At 42.8% G+C, this 24,552-nt stretch overlaps 2 protein-coding genes across 2 annotated transcripts in view; one reads left to right on the top strand and one right to left on the bottom strand.

The window, feature by feature from the left end:
* Positions 1 to 17,517, bottom strand: part of col4a2 (collagen, type IV, alpha 2) — a 63,254-nt gene extending 45,737 nt beyond the window's left edge. Inside the window, exons 1-3 of the mRNA XM_069662829.1 lie at positions 17,318 to 17,517; positions 16,959 to 17,079; positions 16,823 to 16,874 (exon numbers count right to left, since the gene is read on the bottom strand). Of these exons, the coding sequence (XP_069518930.1) occupies positions 16,823 to 16,874; positions 16,959 to 17,008 (102 nt within the window). The 5' untranslated portion in view covers positions 17,009 to 17,079; positions 17,318 to 17,517. The remainder of the gene's footprint in view (positions 1 to 16,822; positions 16,875 to 16,958; positions 17,080 to 17,317) is intronic.
* Positions 17,518 to 17,631: 114 nt separating this feature from the next.
* Positions 17,632 to 24,552, top strand: part of col4a1 (collagen, type IV, alpha 1) — a 40,661-nt gene continuing 33,740 nt past the window's right edge. Inside the window, exon 1 of the mRNA XM_069662740.1 lies at positions 17,632 to 17,843. Within this exon, the coding sequence (XP_069518841.1) occupies positions 17,772 to 17,843 (72 nt within the window). The 5' untranslated portion in view covers positions 17,632 to 17,771. The remainder of the gene's footprint in view (positions 17,844 to 24,552) is intronic.

The following is a 24,552-nucleotide window of genomic DNA, read 5'->3' on the forward strand; positions in this document are numbered from 1 at the left end:
TGACACCCATGTAAAGTTACAGTGAGAGATGAGCTGCTCTCAGTCTCAACATGCAAGACTGAATGTTAAAGCAGACTCAACATTTCATCTGTGAGTCAAAGAAATATGCAAAGAGGCAGAAGATACACTGCTAGGTGTCTTGGTCATTTCCGCCATAGACGCAGTTATGAGATGATGTCATCCATTAATAATAACTTTGCATTCTTGAAAGGTTTGGAGAGTATACATTGTTATGAACACCGTCAGAACATAGTGTATATGATATGAACAATGGACATAAACAAGGTCATTTCCTTGGATCCGGTTTGCAGTGATCGCTCATCTGCTGCTTCTCGTTTACAGTACGGCTCGACACTGTTGATCATTTTTATGTCCTGCGATCTTCTGAAGTCATCTGCCTTACCTCGAAACTGCAATCATGTGCACAGACATAAACATGCTTTTCCACAAAAGAAGATCCCCTCTTTTTCATATATAAAGTAACCTGTGCATTTCTGAACATCATTCGGACCTCACACAAAAGTAAAGGGAGAAATTAAAACATTCCTTGGAGGAAAGATTCGAAAAATAGGCCCGAGCTGTTTTCCTCTTTGAGCCAGAACGGTGTCTCCTGAGCCAAAGCAAACTCTTCTCCTCTCTTGTGAGATCCTCATTTTCTAAGTATGAGTGTATCAGTTTACCCTTTACTTCAAACACAGCTAAAAGAAGAAAATGAATGTTAGTATGAAAATAAATTTCTAGATTTTGCTTTCAGAAACAATGAAGCTCGTGAGGTTACATTTGTTTGATGGATGTCTGATACTAATGTCTGTGTGTCCAGGGTCGTACGTGCATGTAAACCGTTTCCAGTCTCTACGCAAGCCACTGACGTCTAATATTTTCGTATTTTTCTTTTGAGTTCTTCAAGCCTGACCTGTACAGTCCAAGGCCTTAAGGCCACGTCGGTCAGATTAATGCCTTTCTTAATGAGGAATGTTGTTTTGGTTGCCTCCCTGTTCTTTATGGCTGCACTGCTGCCTCTCTGTATGTGCACCGACTCCTTCCATACACTGAACAGTAAATGAAATACAACCAGCTGGGTCAACAGCTCTCTTTCTCACGACCAGCTTTTCGTACTCTTTTGAGATTTATGTTATGAGGAAAAAGCTTTATGAACATAGAGACAGGTGATGCTGTAATGATACAGTATAAATTTATGGGACACTGGTGCTTTAATATGCTGTTATAAAGCAATAACGCACAGTGGGGTGTGCTGATATAAGACAATAATGGACAAGCTGAACCTCTTTTCTTCAGCAATAATATCTTTACTCTATAGATGGTTTTTACTGGACCGAAACACAAACATGAAGCTGTGCCATGTTTTTAGGGGGATACAATAATTTCACTTGCTTTCTGTGACAGTCTCAGAAACATCTCAATAAGCAGATTGGTAGTAACTTCCAAAAATGGTCTACTCTACTATTACTCTAAAAATGACAATGATACATATGATCACACGCAATTTGACTTTGTATATTTCTGCTTCTTTATCAGTACAGACAGACAACTAGGGGTGGGAATCGCAGGGTAACTCATGATACGTCGTCAACGGTAACGATAATATCACGATACACAGTCATAATAAGATACATCACGATATCTGATTATCTTCTTCTTACGTTCACATTAGCCTCGTTCATGTCATAAGCTGACTTACCGCAAAATTGCAGGGAAATCTGTTTAGAGCGACAAATATTTGTAAATTAAAATATGTATATTTGGCATCTATGCACGAGTCAGGACGATGGTATATTGCTGTATCAATACTTTGTCTCATCTCTAGTGACAACTGTTAGTATGTTTGACGTGTCCCAATATATGATGTAATAAGACAATCATCCGTTAATCAGTTGTTAATTATTCCCTTTCTTTTGCCTTACAGAGGTCTGATGAGATTGGGACTTATTGCTTCACTGTTTTCTGAAGCCTGATGGAAATCCAAAGGAATCCCATTTACAACATCAAATGTACCATGTTTGTAAAGTTGGTGAGTGATTTTTGCTTTATTAATGACTTATCTGTCAAACTTGTTGGTGACAACTTTTAACAGCACTCTTTTACACTGTTCCCCCGTCATGGAGCAGATTCAGACCTGATGACATTTGGTTTTTGTGGATTGTCTGTGGTCAGCCTGACTCACCCGGCTCTTGGTTTCTACTGTTATGTTTACATTAGGTTTACCACAGACATAACCGCTTCCCAACACTTCCTGTCTATGTAAAAAAGAGCCAACATCAACACAGCTAAGAGGACAGGATGATGACAAGACCAAAACAGAAGAAAAATGCAGACAGAACAAACTGAAGTCTTGGATTATAAATACAGATGGAGAGGAATCATGTCAACATTTGGAGAGGTAAGGTAGGGCCTCTGCTGGGGTTGGCCAAACTCAGGAGGCAAAAAAAACAGGATAATGGGAGGTTTTATGGTTTTCCAGAGCAAACCTGCATTATCATGGCTCTAAAAATGGGACGAAATGGACATATAATCCCAACATGCAGATCAGTATCATCGATGGAATCCAGACAATGCTTTGTGATGGCTCTCCCCGATGGAATAAAACAGCAGAAAGGGCATAAAACACAGAAACAGAGAACACAGATGGTTGTCAGTGATGTGGACACAGCTGTACATTCCACATTTCCCCCGGTACATTACTCACTACGACGTCCTATGAGCCCTAATTATTAATAACTAAATAAAAACATGATTTAGAAATGCGTGATGAACAAACTGATTAAAACCACAATGACTTGTTTGCAGATTCTAAACAGAAAACACATGATGAGAACTCGTCCATTTCTCTCCTGTTGTTTAGACATCCAAACGTTCACACATCAACCTCGTTGCCACAGGAAGATCTGCTGATGGAGACGACAACTGCCTCTTAGAGATGGCCTCTCAGTTTTCACACATGAAACGACACGGTGGAGTATGAACAGTGTTTGTGTGAGACCCCCCCTCTGTGTTTGAGGTATCAAATGAACAGATCACAGACTATCGCAGGTCAGGATGAGTGTTTGATCCAAGATTGGTGATGACACGGTTTGAACCCTTCACTAAGTCAAACTATGGGGGGACAACAGAGATGAAACCGAGCGGAGATGTAAAATATGGCTTTTGTGATGCCATAAATAAAGACTCTTAAGGACACTAAAGTCAACAGAAACCAAATCCTACTACAAGGAAACTGTGGGTTGTTTGGCAGTTGCTGTTGCTCATCCTTAATAAAGGATCTGACCTGCGACCTTTCCACTTTGACTTTGGCCAAGAGGAATGTCTAATCCCCACATTTAAAATTGGTGGATGCCACTTCCCTTTTACAACCACCTGTCTGTTGTTTGGAACTCTTAGAAGGCTGCTGCCATCACTGCCCAACATCAAAGGACATAACTGCCTAAAGACACCTTTAACATGTGGACTCAAGGAGAATGGGGACAGGAAAACCAACGTAGGATAAAAAGCAACAAACATTAAATCTCTAGGATTCTAGACCAAAACTGTGTTCTTAAAGAAACCCTAAAATTTAAATGGAAGCACCAAGACTGACAATTACAAAGTCAGACAACCTTTCACGCTCACATTCACACCTACAGGCAATTCAGAGTCACCAATAAACCTAACGACCATGTCTTTGGACTGTGGGAGGAAGCCGGGGTACCCAGAGGGAATGCACGGGGAGAACATGTGATATCCACACAGAAAGGCCCCCTAAGTCGGAACCTGGATTTGAACCAGGAAGCATCTATCTGTGAGGAGACAGCGCGAACCACTGCACCACCGTGTAGCCCCACAGCTCGGAAAGCAAATGGTAAATGGACTTCATACATGGCTATGCCATCAGGAGCGATTGGGGGTTCAGTGTCTTGCCCAAGGACACGACATGTCGACTCATGAGTTGGGGATCGAACTGCCACCCTTTCAATTGAAAGACGACTGACTCTATCACCGAGCCAACGCCCCGAATGGAAATTGGAAAATGTTTTCTAAGTTACAAAAGGGACATTCTCTCTACTGGCTTCTTTCCATTCACAATTTGACTTCTTTTTGCAGGATGAAGGCATTTCTGTATCGGCTTCACTTTTGAAACCAAGCGGCTACAACTGCTTCTAATACCCATTCTATGCATGAAACCAAATATCAAACATACATTTAAGAAATCAGGGATGTGCTCATAAAAAACATGCGTTATAGAATACATAAGTACGCATGGAATAGAGATGAAACATAATGCAATACATTATGCAGGAAAGAAATGTCCTTCTGATTGTGTGTGTGAATAGCCTTATGCACCAGTCGATATACTATCTGTTGCTGTTATGATAATGAAGGTAGCAGCTGCCCCTCTTTACTCTAACGATGTGGACGTCAAAGAGAAAGTGCAAACTCGTCGAACTGAAACACCCGGCCACTTTCATCAAGAAGCTCTGATAAGGGAAGCTGTACGTGAGAAACATCTGTGATGGAAACATGATGCGTGAAATATCTTGATGCATAAATATCTCTGGATGAGACCGATCCTGTCCCGGGTGTGTGATACTCCCCTCTGCCAGCTGAGACCCATCTCTGTGAAGGATGCACTCTACACATGGAGTTTACATCTGAACCAAGAGCTACCCAGTCTAAAACATGTCAACAACTCTTTCATGGATTGCCAAGAAGTTTTTGAGATGGAGTTATTGACTATGGAGATCTGACTTCCCTCCAAATCCATAAAATCTTTTTAATTTTATAGTTAAATGTCTGACAGCTATCAGATGGATTGCCATGAAAGTTTGTACAACCATTGTTGGCGCATCGCTATATCAAGGGAGCACAGAGTGAAAAATACCAGGTTAAAGAAAGTTTGACTGATAGATGGAATGAGATAAGTTAAATAGGTGTTGGACCTCAGCCTGGTCTGTTCAAATGTCAAGGTACACCTGGCTTTCAGATGGAATGGCAGACGACACTCTTAATGGTTTCATTCATTTGGCCGCCCAAAACAGACCAATGAATAATTAACTAACTTGTGCCTTTCGTGGCACCCAGATTATTCTCTGTTTAACGACTTACAGAGCTTTGGACACGCTCTAAATGTACGCACATTAAACCATGCACTATAGATCGTTAAATGGTCCTTTTCAAGAATTTCCTCATCGAACAAATCTATTAACATTCTTTACCGTAGAATTTTATAATCGTTCCAAGTATTTTCCTTCACTTTATTAAAGTCAGCAACTTTGGAATTTCCTTACTTACTTTGAGAAACAATTGGAGCACCAGTAGCTCTTTCAGCGTAGCTGTGGGCATGTGAGGATTAGTAATTTGAACAAGTATCTTTAAACTCAGAAGACTAGAAAGGTGCTACGATCTAAACGCATGTACTTTGGTTTGATGCCACCTACTCACCTTACCAACAGTTCTGGCCAGCCCGGATTCCGTCCTTAGTTCACTTCAAAAGACCTTAAACAATGCCTTGACTTAATTCACCATATTTTTTGCAGCCTCAGCTGTAGCCTCCAGGTGACTCCAGAACAACATAAGGAGCAGTTTGGATCAGGACGTTCTAGTTTGCTGAATAAAAAGGAGGGGGGAAGCACGTCTAAGTGCTCTATGTGATTGTGAGTGGGAGGTTATAAACATAAAACCACAAATGTTTGTGTGCCGAGTTGGTGACCAAATCATGCTGTGTCATTGTTGCTGTCTGGCTGTGTGACTCAGATGTGGGCTACAAGAAATCTTTCTCTCACAAAATGAGGCTGAAAAATAGAGTTTACTCGTAGTTTGTCTTTCAGGATGGCACATTTTGTGCAAAAACTCAAACTACAATGGCTTAAAAAGTAGGCCAGCATGTCAGAGGGAGCGTTTATGCTTTCTGTGCTGCCTCAGCTTCCGCCAATAGTCTGACACAGAATTTGATCAAATAATCAAGTTGCTGCTATAAAACAAACACGCACACATTTACATACAGTGGCCGGAAAAGCCGAACATCAAACATAGCCCTGTTTGTGTTGGCGTAGCTTGTGTTACTGAGGCATGTCTGGACGTAGCACCAGATGTCCCACAGGCCTCCATTACGGTGATAAGGGGGATTCTCGTGCCGGCCTTAATGGCTCACACAGATTTCTTACTTGATATACAGCACATTTGTCGGCACCATTGCTTCTTTACAGCTTATTTTGTTTCCTGAAACACCATTGACATTGACAGCCATTGACTTCCTTTTGGAGGGTTGGAGCGTTCCAAAGACAAATGTCCAAAGAGTTGGCGATGAATGAGCACAAAGCTGAGCATGAGTCATAGGTTTGTTGGAAAGAATGAGCATTTTAAATGTCTCGGTGTCAACATGGGAACAGCTGTGAGACTAAACACACAAAGTTGTGATTTCTCACGTTCATTTAGAGCAGCTAAGGAAACCAAGTTAACCTTTTCAGTTGAGTGAGTCAGAGTCTCACAAGCTCCTCTTTTACATCCACTGAAAGTCAGCAGAGCCTGGAGTCTGTTTGATGCATCAATTAACAGGATATGTGGAATAAATAATGAAGACATGCTCATTGTTACGGCTGTATGTGTTCCCCGCACTGTTTGTCCCTTTTGCCTTTCTGTTGTGTCTTCCCTGCTGATTGCAGAATGAGGTTCACCCGGTGTTGGGTGCTTAAAAACCCCAGACACGGCATCTGAAGAGAGAGGCCTTTGGAGTGGGGACTGCGGTGGTTCTGCCTCTCAGACTGGGATTTTGTGTTGTGTTCTAGTTGCTTTTGTTAACCTTCTGTTAATTATTTGGTTGTTTAATTGACATCTAATAAATCCCATGTATTTGAGTGTCTTAAGGTGTCAGTTGTGTATAGCTGTTAGCCCCATAGGGCCGCCTTAGGGTGGGGCGTACCACTTATCTATAAAGTTGGTTTCAACCAGCTGTACAGCCTTCCTTTTCTTGTCTCAAAATATCATTGATGGATAGTTTAACACAAATATAAGGTTATGAAAACAGCTGCCATTGGTTCAAGCTTATTTTTTTTTAATTTTGTGTCTGTTTTTTGGTGCTTTTGATCACGTGTCTTGTTTCAGAATTGACGGCAGGAATTGCAGGGTAACTCACGATACGATACGCGATATGTGGCCCACGATGACAACATCACGATACAGCGATTCTGAGATAATTTATATATTGCAAGACAATCACAGAATGATATATCATGATCAACTGAAGAACACAAAATGCCCCTAAAAAGAGTCGGACATGACTGTGAAGGACAACATGACCTGGAGCAGAAAGGAGCCGGCCAGAGCAGAAACTCCCACTGTGCTCCTCTGGCTCTGCTCCCGTGTAAACACGGCTCTAGTTTCTGACCTGGACCTGACACAGCTGGACCTTCACTCTCCTTTACTGGCCTCGGGTCACAAAGTCTCAACTCCATTTCCCAGTGGGCCACACTTCTAATCAATGCTTCCTGCAGCAGTCTGAGCTAAATGGATTTGGGATTAGACCCATTTCTGTTCTGGTTAGTCCAACAGTCCAACCTGTCAGATGTTGTTAAGTTGATAGATCTGCTGCTCAGCCGTCTCATCAGATGATCAATGACGTCCAGATGGGAGGATACGTTCAGAAACAACCTGTGAGACCTGAGAACGGCCATGTTTGTTGTTTTAGTTCTACTTTAAAAATGTCCTAAAAAGGAATCCAAATATGGGCAAAATCCTCCAAAAAGAGGACTTACAGGGTATGACTGCATGAAAGGGTGAAATGGGACATGTAGTGTAAAGCCTAAAGACAAGAAAAGCGCTATATAGTCCCTTTACCACGCTTGTGGCTCTATGAGGCTGCACTCAAAGTGGGTCTTTGAGCTAAATGCTATCATGAGGATGCTAATATGCTCACAATTACATGCTAACGTGCTGAAGTTACAATGTTCACCAAGTTCATGGTGGCTGCACACTGCCCAGACTAACGCCAACCAACTCCAACCAACACCAACTGTTGGGTCAGTTGCTGTTGGTTGGAGTTGTTTGAGTTTGACATGTCCAGTCGGGTTTGGTGGAGTCATGGAAAGTCGAACCAATATGCGCCTTTTCCAAACTAACGTTAACATTCTGAGAGAGCGTTACCTTGACAACTAGCCTACACTCGCGTGTGGAACATCAGTACGCATGACCCTCGTCCATGTAAAGTAAAGCAAAAACTTAAACAAGAAAAAGTAGGCAACAAAAGTCAGTCCTGTCAGCTGATGTCGGGGCAGTGCGGAGCTGGCAGTTGGTTTCCGGAACATTCTAAAGACTGAAACCAGCAACTGCCGACTTTATAATGTTGGGGTGAGTTGGGCGTCGCCCGAGCAGTGTGCAGTCACCTTAAGCATTCGCACATTTGTTCTCGGTTACAGTATTTTTTAGGCAGATTCGAAGTGTTTGGGGTGGACCAGAAGATAATGTTCTTGTTTTATTAGGCTGTGTTCGAGAGTATCATTAGGTACGGGATGTTGGCGTGGTACGGTGGTCTGTCTGTTAAATCGAAATCTAGGTTAGCTCACCTGGTACGGACTGCCATGAAGGTTGTGGGGAGGACTGAAAACCCCTCCCTGCAGTTAGCCCAGAGAGTTCTGTCTGACCCGTCTCACACCCTTCACTCGGAATATGAAATTTTACCATCCGGCAGACGATACAGAGTCCCCAAATGCAAACAATATATATTGTATCGTATTAGCACCAGAGCTACGTTAAGCTAAGGATGATGAGAATTCCATCGGTTTAGGTATCTAAACAAGTATTATACTACTTACAGTTTTCAATGTGCTCGATCAAAAGTTAATTAATCATAAGAGTTATTCGTCTTCAAGGGGAGAATAAAGTCTGGACTGAATTTCATGGCAACCCATCTAATCAATTTCTAGACTGCATGAAATCAGTGTGGTGGCACTACATGAGAGGCTGAGGATCATCAAACCCATTAGGTTTCATCCTCTGGGTACCATGGATATCTGTACCAAATTTCCTGGCAATCCATCCAGTAGTTCCTAAGATGTTACTGTGTGGAGCAAAGTTGTGCCGAGCCAATGACAGCCGACTCTCATCTACAGAAGAAAGAGGAAGACGGGATGAGAGAGAGGCGGAGGAATTGGACAAGGTCGTGTTATCACAAAGTACGCTTTTAACTTTGTTGACATTCTTCCCATGACTTGAAATAATTCAGTCGAATCAATTTGACCACAGCTGGGATGGAAATGGACGGTCTATGTCTGGAGTCCAAGAGAAAAAATGTGTATAACACGATCAGTGAGATCAGCCATGTTTCTACTTGATGTGATATCACAGATGTGGCATTATGGGCCGACATACGGCAGGATATGACTTGTTCCTGGACATTAATAGAATTAAAACAAAATGATACAATAATATCTCTAATTTTGTATGAAAATTGGACCCATAATCTCTGTATAAACACAGCTGAAACAATCCTTCCGTCTGAGCTCACTGAGAAAACTCACCTCTGCTGAGGAGAGACAGACGACCAGAGACGCACGTGTAGGAGGAGGACACACGAGGGGGGAGGCGGGGGACAAGGGGAGAGAGCTGAAACGTGAAGGAGACGAGCCGAGAGAGGAAGAGAAAAAGAGAGGGAGGACAGCCGTCTGCCAAATGTCCCTTTAGGAGAGAGATGGAGAGAGAGCGAGGGGACAGAAGACAGGGGTGAGAGAGACCAGAGGCAGGAATGAGGCTATAAAAGGAAGTGAGGGACAGAGCTGTACTGAGAGGCTGAAGCACTGGGAGGACCGGGAGGACGGAGGTCTTGGAATTCTTTCAACAAAGCCTGATGGGACCCCTGCGTCCCCACATTAATCACTGTGAGATGTAGAGTAAGGGCAAAGGACAGGGCGGATATATACAGTTTGTAGGGATTTTCCAGAGACGACGTCCACATTGAATTTACTTCCGAACTTCAGTCCAAGTTAAATAAAAGTTTACTACGACGAGCTACAGTTACAACAAACTGATTTACTGTAAAGGGTCGACTACAGAGAGTGTGTTTATCTTTAAAAAATCTTAATATTAAACAAGGGAGCGAATATAAACCACTTAGTTTAAATGTGGAAGGTAACTGTACTTCTACTTCCAATGCAAGATAGAAGGACATAAGTAAACATGTACCTGCAAATGTCTCCAAGAAGGAAGTACTGTATGTGAGGAGGACAGAATGCAGGTATACTGTAGGGGTGGGCAATGTGAACAAAATCCAGTATCCCTATATATGTAAAAGTGTATCTATATTGTGATGGTTTAAAACACATGTAGAATCTCTTAATATGAGGTAAGATCGCAATTACCGTTTCTGGCTGAGCAATCAAATGTATTACTTTAAAAAACTAATCTGACACATAAACATGTAATCATTGTGAGTGTTGACAAATAAGTCAATCATATTGCATCAAATGAGGCTGAAGAAATTCTCCTGAAAACGTTTCTTTTAGGCTGCACATTGGTGCAGTGGTTAGTGCCGTCGCCTTACAGCTAGAAGGTCTCATGGTCTGGATGTAGTGGGCCTTTCTGTGTGGAGTTTGTGTGTTCTCTCCGGGTACTCCGGCTTCCTCACACAGGTCATGCTCGTTTGGTTAAGCGGGGTACACACTACAAGATAATCCCCCTTCCGACAATCGTAAGCAAAGTCCTGATTTTTTGATGGTTCTAAAGATGATCTTGCCAGATGCTCCTGTGGTGTGAGGGATGTTAAGAGTGATTTTACCTCCCCCTCGATCTGCTCAGAAGAAGGTCAGGCCCGCTCCGATTTCAAATCGTAAATATTGAACGTGTTCAATATTTACGATCGGATATCCTGTTGTGTGGGGGGAACCCCGATGACAGCCAAGCACGCAGTCTGTGGATCATCACGTGGAACGAAACAACAGCCAATGGGGAAGCAAGCCGACTCAAGAAGGAAGCACAACAACCGCAGCCATGGCGACAAAAGCAGACGTGAAGCATAAAGTAACACGTACAGCGCATGTTCACGCCGTCTCCACCGCTTCATCCAGTTTGTTCTTTTTTCTTCCTGAATTTTCTGTAATAAGTCCAAAAACTATCATCACCGATTCTTCCTGCCCGTCGTCCGCAATGTGTGTTTACTCTAAAGTCTCGTTTGACCGCGAGAGATTTTGTGAGATTTCCAGTTGTGAGGACTCGGCGTAATCGTTGCTCTCCATACACTATAGAAGCAAAACGGTTAAATCTGTGATTATATCTCGTCATGTGTGGGGTCGCTCACATTTTCAACATCTGTGAGGATTTGAGAAACCTTTTAGTGTGGGCCAGGCTTTAACTGGTGAACAGGACAAGCGGTAGATTGATCAGTAGTTGGTTCTGGCTTCTCCTCATAGGCAAAGAGAAGCTGTCTTTATCGATTATATAAATATAATCATATTGCTCACCGCGAGTATATAAATGTACAAAGGTAGGCATGTGCTTATGTTTTTCTGAAAGGAAGACAGACAGAGAGAGAGAGAAAAGGGAGTGACGGATTTTGTGTGTGTGTGTGTGCATATCTGTACACTCGGCATGTACAGCTCTGGGCCAGTGGTACAAGCGTGGTAGTGTGTGACTGTCGGCTGTCACACATGACTGGGAATGAAAATGGAGCATGAACAGAGATTAGCCACAATCAAACCGCTGGTATTCTTGGCTCCATGTTCCCTTGGATATTGAACTTTTCTTCTTTTACATACTTTCACATCATTTTTAGGCCCAAATTATAAAATAACATTTTTATAAACCTCTTTATGCCAACAAAAGGACTGATGGAGACAGACTGGACACTTTGACTGAAAACTATTTGTATTAATATGAAGAGTTTAAACTTGCAAGTATCTGGAATAAGATCAAATATATGATTTAATGAGATTTTGATTTAGCAACTTAGTTACTAAGTTTTTGCCTCCTGCAATAGGCTCTAATAAAACAGGGTCTCTACCACTCTTAAACTCCCCTCTCTCTTCCTCGTGTTGCTTCGTTGTACAGCATGAATCTCACCGAGTTTACATCGTGGACATACAGCTCAGTAAACACTCTGTGGAGTCGTCCAGCTATGTGGGGTCCTGCAGGGTTGTAAAGAAACTCTGACACATTTAACTCCACCCGGTTTCCTTTTCCTGTTTAGAGAGCTCCTCTGGATAATCTATTTTCTCTTCACACAGTCCTGCTCTCAGGATGTTTCCCATAAAAACCCCGACTTCACTGAGCGCGCAGATAAACACAGCCCGCACTCTGTGCACGTGCGAGAAAGAAAATTAAACCCACACTCGCACATCCTGCCGATGAGGGAGAGCGAATTGACCTACTAATTCGAGACATCTCTCAGCGGCCTGAAAGAAACTGCAAGAAAATCTTCTGCAGACCTTTTAATCCTTTATCACAAATCTTTCAACAGTTCCTAACTGCACATGGATGCTTGTTTAAGGGGGTCATTTTTGCAGCAATGGGGGCAAACAGCCAAGCTCAGCAGGCCTTTTCCTCACAGAAACAATGCCGACCCACGGAGACTAATCAAATAATCATCACCACAAAGTCACGCTTCACACAGAAACACCCCATTCTTGAGGAAACAATAGCTAAGAAAACAAAAGACACGCACTGTAAATCCATTCCTATGTTACCACGCAGGCACGTGCCAACCGATCAGCACCGACGTCACGCTGCACATACGCTGAGAGGTCGAGGTTTGTCTCTGACATTAAGGCAACGCCTCAGTGGAAAATGCATGCCACCTCTGCGTCAACACACACATCCATGCATGCACGCAGCAGTGACAAGGGAGGGAAGCCCCGACACACACATGGGCTTCTCATCCGAGGCTTCCTGCAGCACAGCACAATGGGCTCTTCCCCTGATTGTTCCAGTCAGGCACTCTCTATATCACAAGTCGTTATTTTGGCAGGGGGGATGTGCAGGCCATTTTTCCACCCTTATCACAGGCAGACATCTTCCTCTCGCCGTGAACGCACACCTTCCTCCCCCATAAAACAATCGCACTGGAGAGGTCAGTCACGTGTCGGCTTTCCATCGCGGGTGACCCCAAACTATCTGGAGCGAGCTGCGAGGCCGTGTATCCGATGTCAACTGCATTTGCATGTTTTTCCTATTCTCTTATGTATATTTACAACATACACAGCTTGATTTTGTTTGACCGCAAGGTTGCGAAGCCAAAAAGTCAACATTTATCACAATCATCCACTTAGCAGAAAAGAGGGCAATTGCTACAGCAGATGTTGCTGCTGTTCCTCCAGGTACTGAAGGAATCTGCAGCCAAAAAACGTTTCTGTCAAGGTCACAGATTCCCACAACTTCTCCGCCAGCATCATCCCCTCACTGCATCGTGCTCAAGCACATCTTGAAATATATTCTCAAACACTTGAGACTCAAAGCCTCTCAAAGGCTCCTACACAAAACATCCTGTTAACATTACTGCCTCAAGAGCTTTCCTTCCTCCGCCAACGGACACTGATAAACGCTATTTGTGTGCAGGGTGTAAGAGTGTGTGTGAGGAGTAAGTGTGCATGGACCCATGAACCTAATGGTCCAATTTTACTTAAGTCAGGAATTTCCATGTGGAATACGGAGCAGGAAACCAGCAAATAAGATTCCCTGCTGTACCATTAAAACCGTCCCAAAGGCCCTGTAATGTGGCATCTTAAAGTCAGGCGGGTTTGACGAGCAAAGCTGAATTTAAGGTTAAGCATGTTTCAAACAGACTAGCTGGTACAAAGACAAAGGTTTAATCTTGTTGTTCATAGACACACTTAAAGGATGGATGAAAATATCAGCCATTGCAGAGAGGTGAGAGACGCAATAAAGGAGACGACTTTTGGATTGTTTCTCCATGAAGACAGTAACCCCACTGATGGTTAGAAGAATAAAAAACAGCAGGTTTCAGGGGAGAGTTAATATCCTGCCTACTTTTACACACTGTTCATGATCGAACAAGCACTCAGAGGCCTTTAAAGCGCTAAAATAATCAGTTAAAGCTGCATCCAGGGGCTGCATCCTTGCGCAACACAGCATCACTCCTGTCCCCTAGCAACAGGTAGATAGCTGGCTAACTAGCTATCATAACGTCACATAAATTAACCTATTATTTGAAAGACAATTTGAAGTTTCAAGGCCCCTTTTGTAGATTTTTTACATTAATATAGTTTTTGGTTTTAACTCAATCTATTCGAACATGCCGCTGTGATGCAATCTGCCTTCAAATACGTCCTTCGTAGGATGCAGCCCCTGAAATAGGACACAGCTTATGTGTCAGGCCGTCAGCCCTGTGATTCAATGCTGATCACTGTAACATCTCGTCTTTCTCATTGGCTTTTAACCCCTCCTTAAAGTGTGGCACTTCATAACAACACATTTGTCTTGATGTACTTTTCTATCATAACATGGCCCATGGCGTCAATCAGAGGCTCTTGCCACACAGTGTGATGAAGACACAGTGACTCACATCGCGCCCCCGTGGAATTCATGTTGTTTACAGAAGAAGAGGAATGTGAAAATTATTAATGAAATCTTGAATGCAAAACATCTTGAGAATGATATTTCCTAAAGGCAGGGGAAAACCAAACGTCACGAGGAGACAGATGGTGGGAAACAGTTGTAGAACAGAGGCCGGGGTCTGGTTTAAAGAACCGAAACAGTCCCACGGGTCAGATTTGGAATCGATATTAAACAGAAACATATTTCCTGACACGCAGTTCAGATTGGGAAACTCTGTCTGATGGGAAACTTCAGAGCGCTGTTTGATTGTTTACTGCTTCCTTTAGTGTTTTTTCATGTTAAATCAACTCTTTAAACTGCCTCATTACCTACAACTCCTGACTGGAACTAAGTCCTTATTGTTCAACAACCACTTTGATGTGTGCAGATGGAGGTATTTTAACAAGTCAGATGCTGTTGTTACGTCAAACCCAGAAACTGGAGCTATTTTGTTTTATCTCAAGCTATTTCTATAATCAATGTGAGCTGTTTCCTAATCTGACAATAAACTTGCCCGCACAGAGCACATGGATGGTGCCAAAACTAAAACAGTGTCACTGTTTTCCAGCATCATGGCCTCGGAGCAGAGCCGCACAATAAACAGAGGAGCTCCGCTGTGTCACACGCTTTTCATCGAGGCCTGAGCAAATCAGATAAAAGCAGGAGACAACGGGCCTTTTCATCACACGGCAGGAAAATAACTCTTCATCGAAGAGCCTTGAGTCTGATATTAAATGCCCGATAGAACCGCGGACCATCTGATGTCCTGCGCAGGCTGCAACAAACAGAAAAGCAAAACACGGTCTCTTGCTGCAAACACACGCAGAAACACATACATGGCCTCAGCATCGTGTGCATCAAGCTCAATGTTGTGTGCTTAGAAAGAAAGTAGGGCATGTGAAGTCGGTAGGTCTGGCGACAGAGGATACGAAGTAATTAATAAAAGGAACATTTTATGGGCTATAACTTTGGCCCAGTAAACAATAGATTTATTTGATGAGAGTCTTTCATTTCAACTCTAAGAGTATAGAGTAAACTCGCGCCGAGTGAGGGTGTTTATCATGTAGGCTTGTGAGGAAACCTGAAATAAATTAGCTGAATTACTTTTGATGAATATTCTGCATCATGCCCAAAGACATTCTGACAGGACACAAAGCAGCTGGAGTGACCTTTGACCTTTCCTCGACCGATTCTTAAACCTTTGCTTTACGTTTGATCGAGGAACAAAACCTCACAGCCCTGCTCGCCTCTGTATCACACAGAGACATTTCATCCAGCCAAATAGCTGGTGGTTTAAAAAACACATCATGACAAAGTTATAAGTTTGGCAGTTTGCGTAATGAGTCACAGAAGTGTTTCGCAAATTCTGCCTCTTGAGTACAAAACTCTTTGTGTTTTCCTAGACAGAGTCTTCTTGATGAGCAACATAAGAGCGATTTCAAAATAGTTAGCAACTTACTTACTTTGAGAAACAATAGAAGCACCAGTAACCCTTTCAGTAAGGGCATGAGAGTATTAGTTAAAGATTTGAAGGCATCTTTAAACTGCAACAGAAATTGTGCTGTTAAGATTCAGATTTTGAATTCTTTTTTTACTGGCTCAGGAATTCATTGATTTCCATTAATTTCTGCACAACACAAACATCAGTTAGCATTGTCTTCAAATTAGCTACCAGGTATCCATCAGTATATAGGGAGTGTAAATTAAGTTTAATGCATACTGATGGAAAAACTATATAGTCCTGTAATAATGTAACTTTAAATATAGACATAAATGTTTGACACAAAAGCATTGAAAAGAATGTAGGGCATGCCTTTTCCGTTAAGGAGAGTATTGGCTGTAGTTATTTTGTAACATATAGCACCCCATGACAAATTTGTCCTCATAAAACTCAACTTATCATCATGCTTGAAGAGGTCATGACCCCACCCCTCAATCACTGCCAGGTTAGCAAAACACAACATATTGTAGCCTTGTACGAAACTCTGTTTCGTTTTGTTTTTGTATGTGAAAGTAAAAAATGTCTTAACCTTTACCAGGAAAAAATGAGTCGTGTCGTTTCACAATAAAACTGTTTTGAGCTTTGCTGCTATTTACCAGCAGGCAAAGCCAAGAACCCTCCTACTGAAGGAACTCCCCAAACCAGACACTCCCACGGTCTGCATGTGCATGCCGAGCAATTGTGAGAACGACATACCAAGTCTGGAGACACTATCAGGTTCATATGTAAACGTTGAGTGACAAATGGCTGCAGTTTGCAAGAAAATATTAACAACACGTGAGGGAGAAAACTTACCGCGTGCACTCCAGAGGCGAGGATAGCAATGGAGAGGCAGAGAAGCAGCAGCCTGCGGTCAATGAAAAAGACAGCGTTGAATTTGCAGAACAATAAAGTCATATTTAGAAGTAAAATTCGCTCCTTTCCTGCTCACCTCAGATTGTAAAGTCCTCTGTTGTGTAGTCCTTGCATGGTCCGACTCATGCGTACCTCAAAGTTCAGTTCCTCTCCCCTGTTTCACTTGTAGCGACACTTCTACAGCATGACTGCCCCACCTGAGGAGCACGTAGACCCCCACAACGTTAAAAATCACTTTTTACCCATGAGTCCACACGTTTCACCGGTGTCTAAATGACGCAAAACTTTATTATTTACACTATTTATGCTCTAAAAATGTCCTTAAAAGGTACGTGCGGAATGAAACAGCTGTCTTTGAACAGTTACAATGAAAAAAATAAAGTTTACCAGTATATCTCATTAATTTTCCGTCACTTTTATAAGTACAATACTTACAGTCACACCAGGCTCGCGTGCGGTGGTATGATGAAGTCGGAAAAGTGGTCAAGAGGGGAGAGATGCGCGCGGGTTCTCGAGCTGAAAAGTTCCAGAGCAGGCACCTGTGGCACCAAAACCTCCTGAAATATTCTCTCAAAAACGGCAAAGTGTGCCGAGTAGTCCCTCTCCTTACCGAGAAAAGTCAAAGTGTTTGTAACATCAGGGTTGAGTCTGTTAGCATGGGCGAGGGTGGTCGTTTTGGGAGGGGGGTGTGGTGCAGAAGAAACAAGACCAACTTGCATTGATCAGAAGCTCATATCGTCTCGGACAAAGATGCAGCCAAACGTGCTGCCCGAGCTCCGCCGATAAACCGTGAGATACTCGGAGAAAGAAGACAAAAAGCGGCCAACAGGTGGTTGTTAGCGGGCACTGTGCACTGTTGCGCCTGAAGTTTCTACAGAGCACCGCCGAGATGCTGTTACCGTGCGGCACACTGTTTCTGCTGGCGGCTCTCTACTCCAGTGTAGACCTGACAGGGGCTGAGGTAAGATTTTAAAGCATCTATTAGACTTACATGTATACTTTTGAAGAAGCCTGTTAGAGTTTTAATGTGGGCAAAGTGCAGCCTGTGAAGATGTTATACTTTAGAAGATGTGTAAATTCAAGACATGCTTATAAAGCCTTTAAAACAAGTTGTTTAGGTTGAGATTTCAGCCTGTTTTATCAAATAATTCCTGCATTATAAAGCTAAACAGGCTAAGATAGACACACTGGAGTGTTTCAGTTAGCCAGATTGATTTATTTTTATTATTCACAGGCTCTGTTGTGTGTTTTTGTGTCATGCACTTCTTCTCTATTTAGTCAGGCTCTTTCCAGCACTTCTGAAAACTGTTAGTTGAGTCTACTCCCAGTCCTGCCTCCTCCACTTCTGCATGCAAGAATGAGAGAAGAAGAGGAGAGAGAGAGGGAGGGAGGGAGGGAGAGGGTGGGGCAGAGTGCCTACAGTAGCTGAAGTGTGTGTGTGAATGTGTGTGTGTGTGTTAGAGGGCAAGTTAATGAAGCAGACAGAGATGCATACTTCGTTAATCATTGGTATTTTTAGATAATACACTTTTAATAAACTTGTCTCCTTTAAGATGAGACCAAGATGTAAAGATACAATAAGACAAACATTTTCTCTCATGGTCCTATGAGCTTCTTCAGCAGACTGCTACATTAGATATTTATCACTGTTCCCTTCCAGTCATCAGTTTATCCTGTGTCCCTGTTGGCCCATGTTGCTGTTGGTGATTCATAAGAGATATTATATCATCCTCAGGGATGAATGAACAGTAAAAGCTTTCTTGTTATGAATCATTTGATCGGAAAAAAGCAGTGGGATCGGAGGACAGAAAACAGTACTTCATGTGCCATAAGTGTTCACCTCCCGCTGAAGGGCTCAGCAGATGTGTTGCTTTATTTTGAAGTGTGGGTGGAGAGTCCGGCAGAAACATGTCTCACTCAAGAGAAGCAGACATCCAGGTGAGGGGGAGGAAACATTGGTGGACCGTATCAAGTGTAAAGATGAGGAAGAACAGGCTGGTTTTGGTATAATTGCACAATGGAGCAATATGTGGTGTTTCAGAGCAAAATAGCACCTCTCAAGGGAGCGTGGGGTTATCATGAGGGGAGTTTCTACATCTTCTGGGGGGGTTTTAAGGATGCATTTTCAGCTGTGATTGATTGTAGCTGTGAGCTGTCGTCATAAAGAGGGAAAAAAATGAGTTTGGCAGCTTCAGGTCAAGAATATGCTCTATTATATGAGCTTTTCCCTGTATAGTCTCTGAGCTTTACAATGCCAGCTCTGTAAAGCATATTTTGTGTTTTATACAACCTTACAGGGCAGCTTTGACGTCCATTTTCACGGATGTTTTATCGACAAACCAATCATTATTTACTGAGACAGGACTCTGATTTAAGGAGCTGCGTAGGATAGAACATATCAAGTTAAACAAAGCAGCCGAAGCAACTTTTATCCACTGCCTGGACATCTGGGAAGAGGAGAGAATGGGTGAGGAGGTGTATATCCGGCCGAGCATCTTCTCATCGATCAGATGACACCATAAAATCACAGCAAAATAACATCCTAGATTTATTTTTGGTTTACATATTGTCCTGTCCACCACAAGGAAGTTTTTTGATCCCGTAAGAGGCTTTCATCCTTCAAAGCTGCACGGCACAGTGAGGGACTTTCCTCAGAACAATGACCTAGATACTTGGCTGACATGCAGACATATTTATCTCCTAAGACATGAATCTGTAACCTCTGTGCCTTCATAAAAATGAATCTGGTGAAAAGAAAACATTCATTGGCACAGTTCCACAGGTCACTACGGTGACCTCTCCTCTCCTCTTAGTCGCCACACTCAGGGACGTGACATTGACTGAGTATCAGTGCCTCCTGTTTGGGCTCCTTCACAATCAGAGGGGCCAAACTGAGGCCAGGAGTGAATATGCAGTGTAAACAATTCACAGTCTAGCAAATATGCACACGAACACTGACAGATGTGATAACCCAGAGGTCAGACTGACTTCGGAAAAGGCAATAATGACGAGATAAAGATTGCCTTGCCTTTACCCTTCATAGTCTCTGTCAGGGTGAAGCAACAAGCTAATATGTCGATATTTCTTGGCCTTTGTGAAGTGTTTTTCTCCAATAAACAATATAGAGTTTCCCTCCCTTGGCGGTCTTAATTTGGTAGGAATGAGTCATTGCTAAATCCTAGAGGAGGAGGAGGAGGAAGGGCAGATTAGCAGATTCCTGGAGTGAGAGTTGGTGTGTGGGATGTTGGATGGAGGGATTGGGAAAGGCGGTATAGCTGGTGTGAAAGACGACACTTCTCTATGCAGCGAGGTTTGGCCATGATGTCCCAGGACAGGGTGATCCCCAGGGAGGATGAACAGATATGTAGGAGGCTACGCTGAGAGCCGTTAATCCCCGTACAGCCTGAGGAATGTGTGGATGTTGTCTGTTAAAGCCTCGAATCATTATCAAGTCTTGATCTGCCGGTCATGCTGCCCAAAGTGCAGACAAGCCTGCCTGTAGTTTGGTCTAGGCCTGATCCTCCTCCCCATCACCTCCCACAGAGACAACAGCTGACCCTGTTACCGTGACCGGCCACCAACCGAGCAATGCACCCTGGGAAGGCACAACCTGCCTGACCCCCTGTCCCCCGGCGTTGTAAAAATGCCTACATTTGGAAGAGTTGTGATCGTGTTTGTGTCCCTGTATTTTGACAGGCGTTGCTGGGTGGCAAAAGTAAGTCTTCTCTGACCTTGATAGTCAAGAAGTGTGGCAGGTATGGCCCCCTTTCTGCCCGTGTGTGTGTGTTTCTCTGTGTGTGTTCCCTGTCAGTGCCAAGTGAGGAGAGGATTAAACTGTAGTTAAGCATGGTAAAGCTCTTTCCACTTCCCTGTGGTCTCCAAGCATCAACAATAAGGCATTTCATGTACATTTGTCACAGCTGCATTCAATTGTTTCCTTCCAGATACCTTGCCCCCCTCCAAGTGGGAAGAAAATATCTTAATTTACAGATTTAATTTAACCTACTACTAACATTTTGATGTGATTTTGATTGCTATCGTTGTTGTATGGCTTGTCTCAGTGCACTGAAGGACTCCTAACCTAAAAACTAGCTGAGCTCCCAGAAACAATCTGAGCTAATGCTAGCAGCAGCTCTCGACCTCCTCGGACTCCCTGTGTCAGTCGCAGAGTGTTGGAGAAACCATGATTTTTAACCTGCTCTGTTTTGCGTTTTTTACTGGTTTTAATTTTCTTTACTTTGAATAAATACCAACAGTAGCCTTTAATTGTGTGATTGGAAAACAGCTGTTAGAGTTTTTGCTAGCTTTGGCTAACGTTGTACTCTCCCCTAGTATTATTCTTATCATTTAACAGCTGTAGGCTTTAGCCATCGTTATATGGCTTGTCTCAGTCCATTTAAAGAATACTAACCTAAAAACAAGCAGAGTTCCTCAAAACAAGTTTAGCTAACATAAGCCACAGAACCCGCTAACGTAAGTCGCAGAACATGCTAACGTTAGCCGCAGAACACCAGACCCTGTGTCAGAGAAACCCTGATTTTTAATGTGGAAATGTTTTATGTTGTGTTTTTACAAGTTAAATTGATTTTGTTCACTTTAAAGACACAAAATACAGACTAAAATGTGTGATGGGAAAACAGAGATTGCTTACAGTTTGCTAGCTTTGGCTAACACGACAATCTCAGCAAGTAGCACACTGCTGTTTTTTGCTATCATCACAGTATAATACTAAAATCAGCACTTTTTTTCTGCTCCGAAACATTAGTTTCTAGTTCCAGCCATAACAATTATTTTTGCTGTGTATGATACTCTTTTGATGAAGAAGTTTTGATGAGGGGCTAATAAATTGTTGTTCCATATCGGAACATTGACTGTCACACTTTCCAATACTACATTTTAGACCGTATCCAAACATTTCCCAGACTGGTATCGGTAACTAATCGACTCTATATTGTCCCACGCTAATATGATCTGCTCATTAACTCCCTTGAGATCAACATGTGTTATCCTGGAGATCAGTTTCTTCCCAGAGGTGTATTGTTATGGGGAAAGTGCAATTTAGCCGTTTCCCTGTGAAATTGGTGAGTCATAAATGTCATTTGTGGTTTGGACGGTGATGGTGTAATGGATATGTCAGCCTGACAGGGAGGTGGGGGGGTGGTGGGGAGTGATGGAAGGATGTAGTAGGAGGCTGCTGGAAGACGGAGAGATGGAGGTGACGGGGCTATGAGGCCCCATAAGTGGAGGAATGTTTGTCGGAGCCAGAGATGAGACCCCGTAACAAATCTTTTAGCCTCACGCGTCGGCCCTTGACCTGCACTTCCACCCGCCACGGCCAAAACGTCCAACTGACGGAGGATAATAAAGACAGGGAGGATGGTTTCATTAGATTTATGACTTCATCCAAATGAAGTGAAGATTTAGGTTTTGGCGGTCTCTTCCTTCAGCTGCTCGCTCTGTCACTTTTTGGCCTGAAAAGCTTCCATCTTAGTGCCCTACTTTAGGCAAAGCACAGGGGCAGGAAAGTTTCAACACAACGCAGGCACTATTTAGCTCTGTGTGTTTGTGTTATAGTGCAGTTCTGGGTCTGAAGTGGAAAAAGAGAGAAATCTGCTACATTTGTCTTGGTGACTGCGTCTCATTGAAGGATTACAATGGCAGAGAGTCTGTTGATACTAGAATCAAAACTATTTCCTGGACTGTAAAAGCCAGCTGATTTAGATTTCAGTGTCTTATTTTTGTACCCCACATTGCACAAGAAATGACTCAACGGATCCAGAGGCAAAAGATCAGTTTGTTCTTATAAATATCCATTAAGACAAAGATCCTAAATCTGAAACTCAGATAAACAGCTGATCTTGAACGCCACACAGAACTAAATGTTCCTGTGCTGATGTTACATCAGCAGGTCAGTCAGGCTGGTTGGGGTTTGGTTAATTCGTTAAACATGACTGCAGATAATAAATTAAGTTTGGGCGAGATATTGTGGTTTTGGAAAATAAAATCAGGGGTTTTAAAGTTTCATAAGAAGCTCTGAGTCCCCTAAGGTTGTGAAATGTTCCCTCCTTATACAACAGAGGTGTCACTTTCATTTCTTTTTAACCCAGCCCACTATTAACTCATCAAACTGCTTAATAAAAACACTACACTGTTGGAGGCCACGAAAACATACTAAAGTCAAGATAACCTCTGAGAAAAAGTGAGGTCAAAGTCTCAACACGTGACATAGTTGGACAGGTTCATGGTGCAGGAACAGGTGGACCCTCTTATTCCTCTCTGACACACCAAACCCCCTCCTCTCTTGAGGCAAGTCTTTTACACAGACACAGGTCCTGCTCAACATCCAACACAGGGCCAAAAAGTGAAGCCTGAATTTGGGCATTTCCCTGACAATTCCTGTCTCTACAACCATGGGGCAATAAGGCCTCACTACTTCATATCAATGCTCCTAATTACATTTGATAATGTCCATTTAACGAACTGATAACCACTAATAATGGTCAAGACTTCTTAACTAAAGTATGACTGTGTAAACAATCATCTGTGGTGAAGTTGCTTTTGCTGGAGAGACTCTAACAGTGAGAGCACATGATTTTATGGATGACACAGGCACATGCTTCATATTTGTCCCATTAAAAGTTAACTGATTAATGCCCTTGCCAGAATGTGGAGTATGTGGTGTGTGGCGCCTTTCAAATAGTCTGAGCATTAGATTAAAGGAAACGTTTAAGATTTCTGTATCAGCTGAACATGGCGGAGAGGTCTGAAGTGGTCTGATCTGGCTTCTCCCTCTGTCTGTGCCTTATACCTCTCGCTGCACACGATCATCATCCTAATTTAGCAAGGGTCACTCTGTTCTTTTACCAGAAATGGTAGCACTAGACTGTTGTTTTAATACATTTACAGAAGAGGGCTGATAGAAAAAGCAGAACAGACTGCCTGTGTATCCATACCGAGAGCTTCCTGGAAGAACAGATGCTTTATCCATCTCCTCCTCCGCTGCTCCTTCATGTTTGTGCTCTGACAATGAGAATTGTTCATTCATGTAGCTGCTATTCTACTAAAGTATTTCACACAAAAAAAGGCTAAATCTGATAACTTTAAAGAGGAAATAAGCTAGGCCCGGTCACATGACGTGGTTCCCATCAGGAGCAGAGGAGATATGCTGATCTTTCAATGCACAGCCGAGTCGAGGAGTGCATTTTCACTGATATGAGAGCAGATCTGTTGTCAGGAGTCGGCATCTCTGAGGGCTCAGGGCGGCGACATCTTACAGTCTCCATATGTTCAAACAGCACTGACGTAATGGCCAAGTAGGAGATAAGGCTTAGTAGGGAAGCAGGAGAACAATAGAGAGAAGCTATGTCTATTAGATAGCTATCATCTGAAGTGTGGTATGATAATGAGGCTTAAGAGCTCCATTAGTTTGTCTCAGACTTGCAAGTGAAGTGCAGGGATAAGGGTCTTTTCTTACTCCTGTTTTGCTGCCTCAGTCATGCGTCATATTAAACCAGCTGCTACTGATGTCAATGGTAATTTTACAAGGAGGTAATTTCCTCAATGGGAACCTCCAGCATCGCCATGTGTGCACAATGCTCAAATGGAAAAGCCTTTGTTTAAAAGGATGTGAAATAGAGCACAAACACTTCCTGTATACTCCCTGATGGATG

The sequence above is a fragment of the Semicossyphus pulcher genome, unplaced genomic scaffold, assembly GCF_022749685.1.
Source record: "Semicossyphus pulcher isolate SPU_LCO1_2020_fin unplaced genomic scaffold, fSemPul1.0.p SCAF_15, whole genome shotgun sequence".
NCBI classification, from domain to species: domain Eukaryota; kingdom Metazoa; phylum Chordata; class Actinopteri; order Labriformes; family Labridae; genus Semicossyphus; species Semicossyphus pulcher.